The sequence below is a fragment of the Podarcis filfolensis genome, assembly GCF_964270895.1.
Source record: "Podarcis filfolensis genome assembly, chromosome: 8".
Taxonomy (NCBI): Eukaryota; Metazoa; Chordata; class Lepidosauria; order Squamata; family Lacertidae; genus Podarcis; species Podarcis filfolensis.
Window position 1 is genome coordinate 79,744,154 of NC_139611.1, and position 18,772 is coordinate 79,762,925.

The 18,772-nt window shown below is 47.1% G+C and overlaps 1 protein-coding gene across 5 annotated transcripts in view; it reads left to right on the forward strand.

Moving 5' to 3' along the window:
• The window catches only part of ERFL (ETS repressor factor like), a 159,484-nt gene that overhangs the window by 125,730 nt on the left and 14,982 nt on the right, over positions 1-18,772 (forward strand). For 2 of the 5 annotated variants that reach the window (XM_083627613.1, XM_083627612.1), the window contains exon 2: positions 13,569-13,650. In XM_083627613.1, the coding sequence (XP_083483739.1) occupies positions 13,587-13,650 (64 nt within the window). In that variant the 5' untranslated portion in view covers positions 13,569-13,586. Of the gene's footprint in view, positions 1-5,228; positions 5,253-10,696; positions 11,291-11,490; positions 11,549-13,568; positions 13,651-18,772 lie in introns of those variants that run through there. The other 3 variants (XM_083627616.1, XM_083627614.1, XM_083627615.1) reach the window with 3 other exon arrangements.

Here is an 18,772-nt window from a genome sequence, read left to right on the forward strand (position 1 = left end):
TGGTTCTGTGACTTATCCATATTTGTTGATACGACCCCATTCATGTCCCCCATCATGATGACGTTGTTGTAATCCAGATAGTCCAGCATGATCTCGTGCAACTTCTTATAAAAATCCGATTTTCCTTCATTTGGAGCATAAATTCCTAATATCAAAATTTTTTCTCCTTGATACTGTATTTCTATTGCGAGGATTCTTCCACTTTCGTCTTTAAAGAGAAATTTTGGTGAAAGGCTCTCTTTTGCATAGATCACTACACCTCTCTTTTTAACTGTATCCGATGATATAAATTCTTGACCAAGCCTTTTATTTATTAACACCTTTCTATGGAGCCTAATCACATGCGTTTCTTGTAAGCATATAATGTCCAATTGTTCCTTTTTTAAAATATGAAAAATTTTAGACCTTTTTTCGGGACTGTTACAGCCATTTATGTTCCAACTCAAAAGCTGCAGAGACATCCTGGATAGATCTGGTTATTCTTTCTGGGGTGGTACCTTGTTCTCCGGTCCTTGAGGATCCGAGGGGGCGGGCTCCCCTGGAGGTTCTGGCGCTGGCAATCCAAGTCCTTTGTGGAGGTCTTCTCCGTGTGCTCCCAAAAACTTGTCTCTATCTTCCACTGTTTTGATTTTGATCTTTCTCCCTCTGTAGGTAAAGGATAATCCTTGTGGAAACTCCCACCTGAAGATAATTGCGTTGCTTCTCAACAGTCTTGCCAATTCCGTGTAATTAGATCTAAGGTCCAGCAACTGCTTAGGAATGTCCTTGTAGATTTCAATTCTCTTGCCCAAGATGTCTAGTGACTTTTCGTAGTGCAGGCCCAAAATCTTGTCCCTTTCCTCCTTTGATCTCAATGTTATCAAACAATCTCTGGGCTTCTCTGTCCTTCTGACTCTGCCAAGCCTGAAAGCAGATGCAATTTTAAAGTCTTTTTCCTCTAACTCCCAAAACTTGGCAAATTCCTTAGTTAGAAATTCAATAAGATTATCTTCTTCCACCTCTGGTATTGACCGTATCCTCAAGTTGGTCTCCCTGTTTCGCAGTTCTGTCATCAAAAAGTAAATCTGATGTTCTCCAACTTGTTTGCTGAGTGGTCTTACTTCTTTCTCAAGTTCTTCCAATCTTTGACTAGTATCTTCAGCCAGTTTACGATTTTCACCTACAGCCTCCTTTAATTCTCCAATGGATTGGGCATTCTGTGCAACTTGTCCAGTCAGCTTATTCAAACTTTCTGTGTTCTGTTCAATTTTAGCTGTATGCAAATCAGCCTTCTTGTCCAGAGCCTCCAGTTTCTCCAAAATTTTCTCCAAGACAGAGCTACTTGTCCCTGAAGCCATATCTCCCAGGTGCAGCTCCTCTGTCTCACCCTCCCCTGCCTGTATTAGGGAGGCCGCCTCTATGTCTGGAGGCAAAGTGGAAGGCAAGGCCGGCACAGAAGATCTACGCTGTGAGGCTGCAGATAAAGTTAAAGTTGTTTGTTTAGTCCTTCCTCTTCTCCTTGCGCCACTCATTCCAAAGTTATCTGTAATCCAAGGTCAATCCAAGTTGTTCCCATGAGAAAGCAGAGTCCCAGATGCAATAGTCAAACAGAGGCCGGGAAAGGGAAAGTAAAACAAAGTCACTGCTGTAAGCCCAAAATCCTCTAGAGGGAGCTTAATACGTCTTCAGGGAAAAGATCAAATCCAAGTTAAACTTATAAATTTAAATCCATGTCTATCGCCTCCACAGTGTGTTATTTTTAGCAGAGTAAAACTTAAAGCAAAACAGTGTTTCTTACAGTGCCTTGACTGCAACAGTTTCAAAGTATCCAGTTCCAGCTCAGAATGTTTCAAAACCTGAATTCAATATATCCAAAGTTGCAAACTGGTGCTCATTCAGGCAGCTCCAGCACCAGAGATTCTTATTTATTTTATAATCCACTGGTACCACAGAAGAAGAATATCAGTGCATCCCACATATGACCAGCAAAAGTCAATAGCTCAAAGTCTTTCTCTCAGAAAACTGCTTTAACAGGGTGCCAGCATTTAGTTAAAGCATAACTTTTTGTCTCCACTCCTCCTGCTCTTTGCTTAAAGTTCAGTATCGCGGGAGATGGGCTTCCTGCTTATTCTCACTCCGTTTTCAGCCAAATTTCAACTTTTTTTTAAAAAGTTTTAAAAGTTCCATAAAGTTCTCAAAAAGTTTCAGAAAGTTGACGAAAGTTTCAGAAAGTTTTCAATGTCCAAATTTACTCACGGGTTGTAGTTTCCAAAGTTCAGAAAAGTTGCAGGAAGAAAGGACAGCGCTGACCGGCAACAGCAATGCGGCTTCACTTCGCTGTTTGCGCAACGACCCACAGCGCCGCTACCCCCTCCGCGATCCGGAGCCCCTTACGGGGTCCCTTCAACGTTTTGGGGGCTGCTTCTGGCGCCCGCCGGGTCCCGAGACCACAGGCTTCTGCCACCTGTGGTTTTCCTGGATGGGTCTCCGCTTCGCCGTAGCGGACGACCCGTTTACAGCGGAGCTCCCTTCTCCTTACTCGGAGAAGGCAGCCATTACCGGTCGCGCCGCCTCCGGAAGTCTTCTTCCTCTAATCTTTGGAAAGGGAAGGGGGTCCTTTTCCTTTACTCCTGATTACCAGTTCCTACACGATCCCGCCCGCCCCAAAAATGTGGTCTATCTCATTATTCTAGAATAATTCACCATTTAATCTATAGGAAGGAAGGGACTTGTTTTAAAGTTGGTCAAAGTGTGGTTGACTAGATAAGCTGCGGTATCTGGATGGGACTGGCTGAGAATTTGTGTGTGCACGCGATAAAAGCATTACGATTCTTTTTTTAAAAAAAACCTTTTAGGAATTAAAGGGGGAAATGTATGGGAAAAGTTAAGGGACCACAGCAGTGCAAACCTTTGGAATTCAGAAGAGTGAATACGGGGGGGGGGGGGAGTCAGGACCTTTCTATAAAATCTTCACTACAATCTCTTCTTGAAGGGAATATAAAATGTTGCAATATACAGCCATACAGGTTTGGCCATCACCGCCGCCCCCCCAAAAATACATGCATTTGTTTCTTTTCACTGGCGACACGCGATTTTTGGGGTGGGTTTTTTTACTTTTTCAGATTGTGCCCAATGTCTTCCACTCTCGTGAACAAATAATCGTCGGATCGCCATAACTGTCTGGATAGGAAAACTTTCACAGCCATTGGAGAAAAAAGAAAAAGAGATGGGGGGGACGACGACGACACCCACCTATCTCTCACCCCAAGTGACAGAGAGTGACATTGTTTTTGTCCTCTCTCCCCCCTCCCTCTCTTGCTCCCTTGCTCTTTATTTTAGAAAGATCAGAGAAAATATGAATTCTTTTTAAAGGGAAAAAAGAAAAATCAATTTTAATTTCAGTTTAGAAGATTGTGTTAACAGGGGAGCTTGGATGGTCCGTATCACTTTAGTCTCTCTCCCCCCCCTCTCTTTCTCTCTTTCTCTCTTTCTCTCTCTCTGTCTCCTATTCAGCTTGGACGCTTTTCTATGCATTGTTCTGACTTTCGAGAAAAAGCAGTTGCAACAGCCGCCTCCCCGCGCATCCTTCCTTTCTCGAGCCAATTCATGAAGCCAAGCGGGTTCTCTCTTTCCCCCCCCCCCCCATTTCTGAAACATATGCTTCATTATCCTTGGATATTTGCGGCGCGCGGGGCGGGCGGGGGGCGGCGGCGGAGGTGGTTGAAGAGAGAAACACAGTAATTTGTCAAGACGAGCATCTCAAGCCGGACGACGAACGCTGTGGTCTTTAAACACACATTTCAGCAAAGTAGCCTCTTTGTCCAACTCACCACCCCGCCTCAAAAGAATAAAAGGCAGGAATGTCTTTGCTGAGGCTCTCCCCCACCGCACCTCCCTGTAGTTTGAGCAGAGAGGAAGATGGAAGCTATTTAAAGTGGAAGGGCTGTTACTCTTAGAAGACCTCGCGCGCATTAAAGGCTGCTGACGTTAATGGCCTTTGACACACTTGAGCCTGAGCTTCTCCCGAGCAAAATGAGACTTTATTCCGACGAAGCACACCTGGGATCGCGCTGCCAGGGCCAGTGGTCGTCGCTCCCCACCCCCCCGCTCTTCTTTTGGAATGCATGTTGGATATAATACGTCTGCCTGGCCAGACGCCTGTCTCTGTCACATTTGGCTTTTATCTCCATCTCATCTTTCTCCTCTTGTGTCCGTCCTTGTCTATATTTAAGGGTGTGATTCTCCAGGCCACGTTCCCATCTCGCTGTTTTCAATGCCAGAGTGAAGGCTGCCTTCTTAGTCACGCTTGCCCTATTAAGTCCCGTTGTACTTACCGAGCTTTCGCCAACTGGCGCCCTCGAGAAGTTGCTGCACTACAACTTCCATCAGTGCTGGCTGGGGCTGATGGGAGTTGTTGTCAATAACATCCGGAGGACACCGGGTTGGCAAACGCTGTGCTTTTGTATGCACGCCTAGCCAGAGGCTCAGATTTCTCTTCTCTCTCTCTCTGGGAATTAAGAGTGGTTCACTTTTGGGCTGACTCTGATAACGCTTTACGCTGTAAGAGCCTTGAGGGCTGGATGATGGGACTCTGCAGAGCGCCCTGTACCTTAAATGGTGACGCTAATGAAAACAGCTGGCTCTAGCAAGTGAGCCAAATCACACGCTGGCACGCTGCCAGTCTCAACAGAGCCACCCTGTGCTTGCGTACTTAGAAACAAGCATGTGCAATGGGCCCCTGGGTAAATGTGCATATAACCGCAGTCTAAATCTTTCTGCATCTGTCGTTCGGCATCCGCCTCCTGATAACACACAAACTCTGGGCTAGAGTAGATTCCACTTTCTGTCTGCACATCCACTCCCCCTTACGACTGTACTCTTTCAGGAAATGCTCTGCAATTCCTCTCCCTCTCCCTCTCTCCTACAGCCTCCCTAATGCAATCATTATGGATATGAGATATGTAAAGCGCTTTGAACGCTTAGTGGGAAAGCGATAGACAAGTAACAAAAGCCTTGAAGCATCTTGACGACTTTTTAGCCTGTACAATCATGGCTTAAGCTTTCCCTACTGCACCAGATATAATCGGGGTTCTCATGATTGGCATCGGTATCATTACGGCTACTATCCTTTCCACGACTCCTATTCATGCACATTCATTATTATTATTATTATTATTATTATTATTATTATTATTATTATTCCCTGGGTGACTGCCGGTTCGCACGCTTGCTCAGAAAAAGAGTCCGCGGAGCTTAACGAGCCTTACGCTCAAGTAAGTAACGTGGAAAACTTTTCCTCCAATTGACACATGCACCCGAACACACACACGCACACACACGCACACACACACACACACACACACCTCTAACACACACACCTCTAACACACACATACGCTATATGAGGAATTGTTACAGAAGCAGTACCAATAAATCCTGAGGCGGCCGGATCCAACTAGTCTGTGTGTTTTTAAATGTTTTACTGTAATGTTATCCTTGCGTTGATACTGTTCGTCACCTTGAGTTCCTATTGGGAAAGAGAAGCGGGATATAAGTGGAAACGAATCACGAAACGAGTGCAAGAACTGGTGCATATACACAATATAGATATATTGCCATTTCCTTGGGGCCGGGTTCCCTTCTCCTCCACCCTCTATAAAATATTTGAGGGGGCTGCTCTCTCCCAAAGTTGATGGGCATTGCCATTCAAATGGTGTGAGTGTGCACGCGTGTTGTGATCGATGATGTGAAGCGGGGCTTACCTGCCCTCCCCCCCAAAATATTTTATTCAAGTTGGCACCCCCTATATATTCTCCCTATATGGTTGCATTTCGTCCATATAGTGCATAAACAAAGCATTAGAGCAGTTTTATCAAATAGCATACAGCCCGATTTAAGCACGTTGAAAACCTCGTTGATTTTGATAGGCGAGGCCATAATCAAGTGTCGAGCTCACACGTGGAAAAAACGGGGCAATAAAGACACGTCATTGCGATAAGATGGTACCCACCGCAATCTGTCTCAGAACGTATCATTAATATATTTTAGCAGTATATTATATGTACTGGTTATGCGCATTGGTCAGCATTAAGTACATCTATTTACCCTCTGTAAAAACAAAACAAAAAAACCAGACCTGTACGCGCAACAGAAACGATAAGTTGCTATATTATTAGCATGAACTATTTATATGGCGCCATCCCTCTACCTCACGGTCTGCAAGCAGAAGGCGGGTCTCTCTGCCCCGGATAACTTACAATATATCTATGTTGGGAAGTTTGCAAACTCGCAAGCGATGGGCGAGGCTTTAGCTTCATACACCTGGGGAGCTGAAGTTCCTCTTCTCCTCTTGCTCCTCTAATTAGTAAGTTATTATCAAAATTGTGATTGCTCCCCCGAGGCATTTGTTTCGGGGTCGGTGGGTGGGAAGTTTCCAAAAGGGATATGTACGCAACAGGATGGATGGATTCAGATTTACGCACCAGGGATCTAAGGAATATTTTTTTGGGGGGGGTGTTTGGAGTGCCAGTGCCAGCCTCCCTCCTGGGATAGCTGGGGTGGTGGTGGAGGTGGAGGGCGAAGGAATCTCGCCAAAAACTCTGATATTCGGGGTGTTGGTGGTGGGGAGAACGCCAAACAAACAAAGTGTTGTTCTGAGAACTTCTGAGGACATTAAAAATAATCAAACGAGGCAGCACAAGGCGTGGGGACCGGAGCAGCCCTATTAGACTGTTAAAAAAATAATTATTAATTACTTTACTTAATAAATTGCAAGCTCGCTTTCGCGGAGGGCTGCTGGATGTGACCGTAGAGACGTGGGCAGTATAATAAGCGGTGTAGTCCTCCTCTGTTGGTCATTGCCCACCCCGCTCCCCCCCTTTGCGTGCAACTCACAATCTCCTGCTCTTTCTTGTTCCTACCTCGCCTCCCAGAAAACCAGGGATCCTGCCCTTGCTCTTGCCCCAACCTCAAGGGGGCGCCCTTTCCCGTTTCCCGTTCTGTTTCCTGTGTGTGTATCCAGCGCCTCCCACCCACTCCAAAATCCCTCCATTTAGGGAGTCAGACATTTCCCTTTCTGCCCCCTGAAACTCAGGCGATCCTCGGTTGTTAAACTTGCAACCTGTATGTTTAAATATTTGTCGGGTATTTAAAGCTCGCCGGCTCCCTCGTCTTTCGCGGCCCCCTGCCCGCCTCGCCTCTCCTCTCCCTCCCCTCGCCTCCCTTCTCTGTCTTGTTAGAAGCAGGTATTCGAGTTTTGATCTGAGATTTCAGATCAAAGAGGCTTCGCTGGCTATTAGTTTCATGCCTCCGCATTGATCCCCCATTGATCGAGCGGAGTTTGCCCTAACATGTGTATAGGGGCTGCTTAGAGCAGGGCTGGTGGATTGGGTTGGGGGGAAGGGGGTGTGAGGGGGGTGTCTTCCAGCTCTGGCTTCTTTCGCCGGAGGTTATGGAACAATGAGGGGGAGAAGGAAGAAACCTTTTCATCCTCCAAACGCCGCCGCTAGATACCCAAATCGATAATTAATGACAATGAATAATTTACAGTATCGATTCCCCAAAAAAAGAAAGGAGGGGGGCAGGTCGGCAAACATATCCTTTAAGATTAAAAAGAGAGAAGCGGTACAAACACCGAATTCCCCCCCTCCCAAACCCCATATAACGAGGAAAAAAACCCCAGATTATTATTATTTTTTTTGCATCGGAAAGTTAGATGCTATTAGCATTTCAAACCTTGCGCGAATGAATACGTGCCCCCCCCTCCCCTCCTGGTTTGTGTTTGTATATGTGCGGTGTGTACGTGATAGAAACAGGTTTGTGTTGCAGCTTGTGCGCAAGTGTCACTTCTGTGCTTTATTCTGGTAACAACCCATAGGGAGTGCGTGCGTTTATGGATCCAGGCTGCAACCTTTAATCGGTGGATTAATCAACTGGCGCTTTAGTTGATTAATCGTCGAAGACCAATTTGTATCCGCGGGGTTGCCAGTGCAGAGCACACCTGTTTGTTTTTTGAGTCTGCACGTTCTGAAATAATCAAGGTTAGATTGTGGCTTTTTCTTCCACGGTTACTGGAGATTTCGCTTTATTAAGGTGCCAGTTTCCCTTTCCTTTTCCTCAGCGTCAAGGCACCCATACCGAGGTTTTGGTAACCCGCGAATTTATCATCAGTTGAATCGGCTTAAAAAGGCAGAGGCGTATTAACTTAAATTACTTACTCGGTTGACAAAACACCCACTCACAAAATGCAGCGCCATCCTTTCCATGCGCACTGATAAGTAAGCTCCATGGACTTTCTCTCAGGTAAGCACAGCCCTGGTAAACAGGCGCGGGTGCTTCTTCACCTGCCTACCTGTCTCCCAGTATGCTCCACAAAGTGTGTTCATAGGTGGGCTTTTCAGACAGGTATGGCAGCTTTAGGCATGAGACGGGTGTGCGCGCCTGAATATGTGTATGTCGCTTATGTGAGTCTTACAAGTGAAGAAACCAATGCACGCGCGACTCTGCAGTGTGTTTGCAGGTTTTCGTCCGAGGCTGTAATCCTGCACACACTTCCCTGGACTTAAATCCCACTGCACTCAACTGGGCTTGCTAGAAAGTAAGTCCTGTTGAACCCAGTAGGGCTTGCTTCCAAGCAAGCAGTTTTGGGGTAGGGCTGGAAATTCTGCTGAACCGAACATGGACGGAATACTCTAGCTATCATCTCCCTTGAATGATCACAGCGATGTGCAGAGGAGGCACATTTACAGCAAACATTTAATCCTAACCAAAAATAACACCAGACCCCACCCAAAATAAAAATCGAAAACCTGGGTGTCTTTATTTCATAATCCCTCTGGCCTAAAACGCTAACTTTTAAAAAAATATGTTTGGATCTCTCCAAAAGACCGCGTGGGGAAAATTTGTGGGAAGAGAGTGAATAAATATATAAATAAGAAAGTGGGGGGTCTCATAGGGGTGGGGGCGGGCGTCCTGGGTGCCTCGTGTCTCTCCTGCGTCCTTCTTTTCAATTTTGGACGGCTGCTTTACGCCCTCCTCGCTTTAGAAATATGCAGAGATGAGACCGAGCGAGAAAGCGAAGGGGAGGGGGCAGAAATGGAGGGAGGGAGGGAGGGAGGGAAGGAGTGGGGAAGCAAAGAAGGGAAAATTCCCTCGGCTACTTGTTATAACATTTCTCCAGGAGGTTGGAGGGAAGTTGAAAGCCTCGGTAACCGAAATCAAAACTAACAAGGAAATGATCTGCGCCTCTCATCTGGGCCCCGGCTCCTGGGGGCCTGCGGGGGGATCTGCTAGCTTCCTCTTTGATTTGTAAAAAATGCATTACCTCCCAAATCAAACGGAAAATTACTGCAACCAAGGACAAGAGGCTGGGAGCTGGCGGCGGGGGGCGCGCAGAGAGGAAGACGGGGGCTTCGGTGACATCCTTGGAGCTCGGGAAGGGGGGGCAGGTGAGGGGATACTGCATGAAATAAGGTGGCAAGGGGGTGACACTGGGTGGAAGTTATGTCTATCCGTATTGCGTTCTATTAGGCGGAGCTCTCCCCGGTGCTGAACGCGGGGACAAAGCTGCGATGTCCCTGTTATCTATCGGCGTTTTTGAACACCCCGATCTCTTCGATTTCAGTTGCTAATGTGTCTTGCTAAACTGGTCTTAAACCGACTCTGTTCCAGATACGATGTCTAAATACACCTCTCTGTGGAGCGTCTCCCCATCACTCCACCTGCCTCTCTATCTTCTCTCGCTCCTCAATTTCCGGTCATTCATGTTTCTTCCTCCGCCGTCTCCCAGCCACACACACACCCTGCTAAGGCCGGGTCACCAGATCTCTGGAATTTGATCTTATGTCCCTGCGCCTATGTAGGAAGTATTAAAGCCCCCGCCTTTGTAAATACAGAGATAGACGGACATAACCTGCACAGGGAAGATGGGCATAAGCAAGTACGCGGCTGGAGAGCAACTGGGCGAAGGCAGGTGGAGGCTTCTATTTGTCCACCTGCATCCCAGTCTGAAAACACATCACCCCACCTCCAAACTGGTAGCATCCGCTTGAGAAGACACACACACAAGTGGTTCTTGTCAGAGGAGAGCCGGACGCCACTCCTCGTCCACACTATACCGCTTGAATCAAAGTTTTGGGCCATTCCGCCGCCAATACTTTTAACTCCCTCTTGCCTTGGGAAAGATCTCTTGTTCATACATGTTTGCGTTTACAACTGCGGGAGGGAGGATGATGACTTTTTGCTCCCTGTTCCTCCTCTCTCTCTCTCTCTCAGACACACAAACACAACAACAACAGTCAGTTGTGTGGCAGGGAGACGGTGTGGTGGTGAGCGCAAATGCTCCTTCCTCGTCTCTTCCGGCTGTTTTCCTATTTACTTTCGCTTCTCGCAGCGAGAGTCTCTTTCATCGCCGCCCCCCTCCGCCTCCCCCACGCACACCCCCGCCACTCCAGCCCGCCTTAGGCCGGCGGTGGAGCTGTTGTGGGGAAGTCAGGAGTAGTTACAAGCAAACACCCGCCCCTAATGAAGACAAACGGAGCCGAGCGCTGAGCTCAGGCGCCGTCACCCTTGGAGCGGCTTCTGCCGCCGCCGCCGCCGCGCCCGGACACCTCAGGAGGCGGCTGGAGCTCGGACCCTCTCCCCACCCGCCCCATCTCATCGCCCCATCGCCATCACCCTCCCTCCTCGTTTCTAGCGCTCCTCGGGTAGAGAGAGAGAGAAGGGAGAGAGGGAGGGCAGGATAGTGGAAGAGAAGAGTGCGAAAGCGGGGGAAGAGGAGGAACTCAACACGGGATAAGGAGCGGGCGTGGAAGGGGGAAGAAAAGGAGGGAACGCGAAAGAGGCCCTGAAAAGGAGGAGGAGAGTGTGGAGGTGGAAGGAGGTGAAAAAAGAAGAAGAAGGGAGCGAGGCTGAGGAGGAGAGGGAAGGAGGGAATGTGAATAGGACGGGAGAAGAGAGAGAAAAGGGTTGCGTGGTTGTCTGTGTGAAAGGAATAAGGGAGAATGAAGGGCTCCCGGGGAGGGAAGCGGGAGAGAAGTTAAGAGAAGAAGGGACGGAGCGGGGAGAAGAAGGGAGAGGAAAAGAGCGGTGCGGAAAAGGGGAATGTGCAAGGGACGGAAGGGAAGAAGGAACGAGCGTGTAAGGGGCAGGCGAGGAAGACAGGTGCGCGTTCCCTCTCTCTCTCTCTCCTTCTCTTCCTCTCCTTCTTTCGTGTCCGGGGGGCGAATCCATAAATGATGCGGCTCTCCGGGCCGCGTGTCACTCGCCAGGCGCCGAGCGGAGTCGCCCAGGGCACCGGCTCCTCCGCCGCCGCGGTAATTATCTGACAGCCCGGCCAGCCGCGCGCTCGGCCCCGGGGTGGCTGGAGGGGGAGTGCGGGTGGGGGCGAGTGAGGGGGAGGAGACGCGTTTCAGCTGCCAAATAAGCCGGCTGAGTGGGGGGGAGGGTGGCTGATCTGGGGGGGGGGGTTGGCGGAATGCTTGACGATGCTTCTTGAAGAACCAGGGAGGACACTGCCCCCGCTCTGGGCACCCAAAAAAATCCCTCGGATGGACGCGTGGCGCGGGAAAGAGGTAAGGATGGGCTTTAAACCGTTGTGGGGCGCAAATGGGGCAATCCGTGGGGAGAAAGGAAGCAGGGGACAAGAAAGGGCGCGGCGGGGTGGGGGTGGGAAGCTAATGCAACTTAATAGGAATATGCATCTACATGCGGGGAAACCGTAAGTATAGACCCTTCCTCGGTTATTCTGCTGCCTTTCCTCCTCCTCCCTTCGTAGTTTGTAAGTTCCTTGCGGGCAGAGACTTGTCCTTTTCCATTTCTTCTTTCTTTTCGCTTCCCTGCTTGCTACCGTGTAAAGCGCGCTGGTGGTATGAGTACATTTGCTGTTATTTATTATTGCTGTTGTGAATCTGAAGTTTTGGCGGGGCGAATCGGACATTCCGAGTGCGATTTTTGGGGAGAGGCGAGCGAAAGAGCTGCGATGAGGTCGTGCTTCGGCACGCAGAAAGGCCTGGCTCGGTCATGGGTATCTGCAGATAGAAAAAATGCCTGGGGAGCTTTTGCCGGTCGGTGTAGGCAGGGCTGAGCTAACTGGGCCAGATTCCTAAGAGGGCGGCTGGGCCCAACAAACCCTATTCTGCTAGCTGGCGTGGAGGAAGCAGGTGAGTATTCTGCGGAAGCTGCCCTGCCCTCGTGCAAGGCTGCACTCCAAGGGTGTGCAATATTCGTGTGTGTGAAGAAGCCCCCTCTCCAATTAAAGGGGAGCCCTTCTCGGGCACTGAGGAAGCTTGGTGCTAGGCCTCGATCCTATGCCTGCTTTGGAGGAAGAAAGTTCCATCAAATGCAGCGTGGGACGAACTTTCAAGGAGCTGTGTTTAGGATCGCGGTCTGTTTTTTGTTCTAATTGAATGAGCGCATTCTAATTTAATGAGGGCTACCTGTTGCCCACGCTTTCCCTGTGGCTCTTCGGTTGAAAGGGGTTGGGTAAAATGATAATGTGCAGGTTAGGAACAGAAACCTCACCCTCCCCGCCCTCAATATTCGCTTTGTTGGGTGGGCTGCTGCGGGTATTTTGGGGGTAGACTTGTGGGGCGTTATACAACTGGGCGGAGGCTTCTCGGCATGCGAGATGGCGCCAAAGAAGCAACTGGCGGCGGCGACCAGCCTCCCTCTCAGACGTATTTAAAAAGTAATACAATATACAGATTTAATAAATAACAATTCTATGGAAATCAGCACCCAAGGGCCAAATGGATCTACACAAGTACACACACAGGGTCACGCAGAGGTATATGTGAAAGGCAGCACCGTTAATTTAAATGTGCACACGCTCTTGGGACGTGTTCACACAACCACGGGTACACAGCGTTCCTTAATGCACGCAGACGCAATTGCCCAGGCCGACATAACACCAGCAGCCCAACTCGCAGCAAAGCCCACGATGCCTCGGGGTTGAAGCCAACAAGTTTAATTGGAAGGAAATGCCAATTAATTCGACCGTTCCCACATTCCAGGGGAGCAGACCCACAACTAGTAACTCGTGAGTCCGGCTTATTTCCGAGTTCGGATCGTCCCATTACGAGTACTTCAACTGAAAAGCGGCTTGTGGGGAGAGGGCCAAACTTCTGGGGAATACAGCGGCAGGCACCCCAAAAGAGAGGCGAATAATTCGCGGGTTCAGCGGGTCCAAGGCGCGGGGCTCTTTCTCCCACTTCGCGCAGAGCTGCGCTGCTGAGCTTTTTACGCAACGGCGGGCGCAGGGAATGGAGCTCGGGTCGGCATTGCTGGCTGGCTGGCGACTTCGGCCTTAGTCCGTGAGTGCTCCTAGTCCTTCAGATGCAGCAGGAGGCCCGTCGGCCTCTGGGAGCGCCGCGGGAAGCTGGGCAGAACTTTATCTCCTCCGCTGTCTCCTGGAAAACAACAACCACTTCCCCCTACCCCACTCCATTTCTTTTGAACTCGTTTCCTCGCTGTTCTAATGCATTCACCCAGTTGTCTCTCGCAAACGGCACAAACCCTCCTTTCGCTTGTGCTTCCTCCCCCCAGTCCACCCATCCAGTCTCACGGCCCTCCTCCCCTTCTCCGCCTCTGCAGGTGTAACCTTCTCGCGCCATGGACTGTAACTGCGTCTCGGACCTGCTGCTCACCTCGCCGGTTCCTGCTCTCTGGACTCCAGGTAAAATTGCCTTCGCTTTACCAATACACACACACACACAGAGAGAGAGAGACACACACACACACACACACACACACACACACACACACACACACACACACAGATATATCAGTAGCGGGGGGGGGGGGTTTAATTTCAGGGTAGATCCCGCCATAGACCAAACCGGCCCAGCACTTTCCCAGGTGAGACCCCAGCGTATCCACCACTTTTAAAAGTTTATGTTTCTTTATGTAGAGATTTATATCTCAATCTTCCAGTTCCTATAAGCACCCAGGGTGATCTCACTTGGCCAGTGCTGCTCCCCCTCCCCCATTGGGAAATCATAGAACTGCAGAGTTGGAAAGGACTTGTAGAATTGTAGAGTTGGAAGGGACCCTGAGGATCATCTAGTCCAACCCCCTGCAATTCAGGAAAATGCAGCTGTCCCATACGGGGATCAAACCTTGATTCCTGCATCACAGGGGGTTGGACTAGATGACCCTTGGGGTACCTCCCAGCTCTACAATTCTATTACTCTATGACCTTGGGGCTATAACCAATGGGCTCTAACCAACTGAGCTACCTCAATTTTTAAATGAAAAGATACAACTAGAACCAACATTTTTCTCCTTTGCCTTCCTGCTTTTTTATTGTGCCGTATTTATTTATTTTTATTGCATTTATACCTCACCTATTCCCCCCCCCCTCCAAGAAGCTTAAGATGGCCCACCACACCACTGTGCACCTTCAACAGTTTGGGGATGTACCCAAGAAGTCAAAGCAAATTTAATCACCAACATAATACCCACCTACAAACTCACACAGATGGCGCTGTTTGAGATGTTGTCTTTCCCAAATCAGGAAGTCAAGGAGTTTGCAAAAATATGAATATATATTCCCAAGGGCTCTATCCAACTCAGAGTAGTACCAAAGAAATCATTGGCCCTAAGTTAGTAATGTATATTGACTTCAATGGGTCTACTCTGAGTAGCTTTGGAAACAACTGCAAGTCCTTATTATTGTCACTTTAGCTGAGCCTTCAAGGAGAGGTCCAATCGCCAGACTCTGTTTTGCGGTTTCTGGAGCCCAGTGGCCCTATCCTAATAATTCTTAAGTTCTTTTTCTTTTTAAACATGTGTTTCTTTTTAAACACGTGTTTGATCTCAGCTAGCTATGAATTCCAACAGTGGGCAATTGACGTTTTTATTTATTTATTATTTCACTGTTATCCTACCTTTCATCCAGTGAGTTTAACACAGTGTACAAATCCCCACCACCACCACATTTTATACTTAGAACAACAACCCTGTGAGGTAGGTTAGGCTACTGGCTGAATGTCACTCTGTGGCTGAGTGAAGGCTTGAACCTGCATCCCAGACAAAATGCTTTAAATCATGCTGCACGGGCAGAACAGAGTGAAGTAGTCATTCATACACACACATTTCGCACCATGTGTGAATGGGCATCAAGAATGCCTTCATTTCTGTCCTGTACCCTGATTCCATACAGGGGTTTGGGTGAACATATTGTCTTCCCTAATGCCATGAAAATAAATGTAATTAAAATAAATCTGTAGAAATCATTCCTTATTGCCTGAGCTGGGATAGCTCAGTTGGCAAAGCACGAGACTCTTAAGCTCAGGGCTGTGGGTTTGAGCCCCATGTTAGGTGAAAGGGGGTTGGACTAGATGACCCTTGTGGTCCCTTCCAGCTCTACAAATCTATGATTCTATGAAACACTGTTCTTCCAAATGACCATGAGTGCAGTCTGTCCACATGCAGTGGTGAATAAGCTCTGCAATTCCTGAGAGGCACAGCGTTCTTCTATATTATTAGTTTGATTAGCTCAGGTAAAAACAATTTCTAGGACCTGGTGACAAATGGCTCAAAAGAAACTTTGGGAAACGCTGAGCTAACTTATTCCTTGCAACATGGACACACTGGAAAGAAAATAATGGATACTACTGTTCTGTTTCCCATTCATTTTAATAGAACTTGGCAAAATGTTCTGGTGCAATCTGCTCCTTTTGGTTAGTAGAAATGGGTGTGCCATTTGGTCGGTTTTTAATGCTAGCTGCACAGTACGTAGATAATAGGGGAGCTCTGAGCATGTGCAGAATTTCTTTCTCCTTCACTAGCTCCTGCATAGACAAAGTGAAGTGTTCAGTCCATAGTTTATTGTATGCCCAACATCAAACCTAGTCTGATACCTATGTACATACATACTACTGCTATTGTAGAAAAAAATGCTACACATTACTGCTGCTGACAGAAACAATATCACTGAAATCAACATTCACAAATATTTGAAATCTGCTTTTCTCTCACTATCAAAATTTGGCATGCAAAAATTTCATTTTCAGAATTCTAATTCGACATTGAAGGTGAAACCATTATCTCAAGGGCTTTAGACCTGTTGATATCTCTTGATTGTTTTGATACTGACATGTGTCAAATGTCAAAAAGCACTACATACTATTGCATGTCAACTATCAAATGCTACATACCATTGCATGCAACATGGGGGAAATGAAATTATTTGTTTTTAAAATGTATGCCTAGCTTTTATTCAATGAAGTCATAGCAACAAAATAAATTAAAAATGAAGATTTAAAAAAAAATATAATGTGAGTGAAGCTGTGAATAATAAAAAGCAACCACCAGAAAACAGGGGACTGAAGAAAGGAAGGGAAGATACATTATCCCCACCACCACCACCACCACCACATTTTATACTTAGAACAACAACCCTGTGAGGTAGGTTAGGCTACTGGCTGAATGTCACTCTGTGGCTGAGTGAAGGCTTGAACCTGCATCCCAGACAAAATGCTTTAAATCATGCTGCACGGGCAGAACAGAGTGAAGTAGTCATTCATACACACACATTTCGCACCATGTGTGAATGGGCATCAAGAATGCCTTCATTTCTGTCCTGTACCCTGATTCCATACAGGGGTTTGGGTGAACATATTGTCTTCCCTAATGCCATGAAAATAAATGTAATTAAAATAAATCTGTAGAAATCATTCCTTATTGCCTGAGCTGGGATAGCTCAGTTGGCAAAGCACGAGACTCTTAAGCTCAGGGCTGTGGGTTTGAGCCCCATGTTAGGTGAAAGGGGGTTGGACTAGATGACCCTTGTGGTCCCTTCCAGCTCTACAAATCTATGATTCTATGAAACACTGTTCTTCCAAATGACCATGAGTGCAGTCTGTCCACATGCAGTGGTGAATAAGCTCTGCAATTCCTGAGAGGCACAGCGTTCTTCTATATTATTAGTTTGATTAGCTCAGGTAAAAACAATTTCTAGGACCTGGTGACAAATGGCTCAAAAGAAACTTTGGGAAACGCTGAGCTAACTTATTCCTTGCAACATGGACACACTGGAAAGAAAATAATGGATACTACTGTTCTGTTTCCCATTCATTTTAATAGAACTTGGCAAAATGTTCTGGTGCAATCTGCTCCTTTTGGTTAGTAGAAATGGGTGTGCCATTTGGTCGGTTTTTAATGCTAGCTGCACAGTACGTAGATAATAGGGGAGCTCTGAGCATGTGCAGAATTTCTTTCTCCTTCACTAGCTCCTGCATAGACAAAGTGAAGTGTTCAGTCCATAGTTTATTGTATGCCCAACATCAAACCTAGTCTGATACCTATGTACATACATACTACTGCTATTGTAGAAAAAAATGCTACACATTACTGCTGCTGACAGAAACAATATCACTGAAATCAACATTCACAAATATTTGAAATCTGCTTTTCTCTCACTATCAAAATTTGGCATGCAAAAATTTCATTTTCAGAATTCTAATTCGACATTGAAGGTGAAACCATTATCTCAAGGGCTTTAGACCTGTTGATATCTCTTGATTGTTTTGATACTGACATGTGTCAAATGTCAAAAAGCACTACATACTATTGCATGTCAACTATCAAATGCTACATACCATTGCATGCAACATGGGGGAAATGAAATTATTTGTTTTTAAAATGTATGCCTAGCTTTTATTCAATGAAGTCATAGCAACAAAATAAATTAAAAATGAAGATTTAAAAAAAAATATAATGTGAGTGAAGCTGTGAATAATAAAAAGCAACCACCAGAAAACAGGGGACTGAAGAAAGGAAGGGAAGATACATTATGATATGTAAAATATTCAGCGGTTCACTCGCAAATATTCGAATCGTCAGTGGATATTTAGTAAATATAAAACATTAGAATTTGAAGAGGAGATTTTTCTGCAAATGGATCCAGTATAGAGACCATCCAATGAATAAATGCAAATCCAGCCACATGTGCTGTATGAGACACAGCCATCATGGCTTCTACGTTCACCCTCTCCCAGTTAGAAACAAACAAACACACAATACCATACCCACTTATTTCACACAGCTAATAACTGCACCCTCCCCCTCTCTCACAGCAAAATCTCCCCCAAGGGTCTAGACTGCTGTGGAGTTTGTAGCTCCAAGCTGAAGGCTGGGGGGCAATAGTGACAATCAAAGGAGCTGGTTTTAACCGCAGGGCACTCTTTTCCATGCTGGTCCTCTGAGGACAGAAGCCTTGCATGTTTCATTAGCCAGCTGATTCTATTTTTCCCCATACACTGAGGCTAAAACCATGGCAGGGCAGTCAAAGGAAGAATCTTAGCAGTCTGGTGTTGGCGGGGGAGGAAAAGTCTCGCTGTATGTATTTTTTCTGCATCCACATCTCACCTTTATCCAAGAAGCACAGGGTAACATATGCAAGTTTTCCCATGCCCCTATTTAAGATTCACAACAACCCTGTGAGGTAGGCCAGTGGTGACCCTGTGAGCATCACGGCTATGCAGCTTTTGAACCTAGTTTCCCCCGTTGTGAATCCAACACCTTAACTACACCACCTGGCTCTCCCTTGAAAAAGGGGAGCAACTTCACCTATTTTTGCAGCGTCAATGCATGGCAATTTAACAGTCAAGTGTCATTGCCAGACCCGGCACTCTAGCGACAGCAGTGGAAAACTGTGTTTTCCTTAATCTCTCTGCGATTGTGTATCACATGCCTAGTTCGCTGGTTCATTTGTTTGCAAGGGTGAACTACCTGAAAGAGTTTAAATCCATGGCATGGAAGTTTATTCAGCCTGGGGGCTCACATTCCCTCAT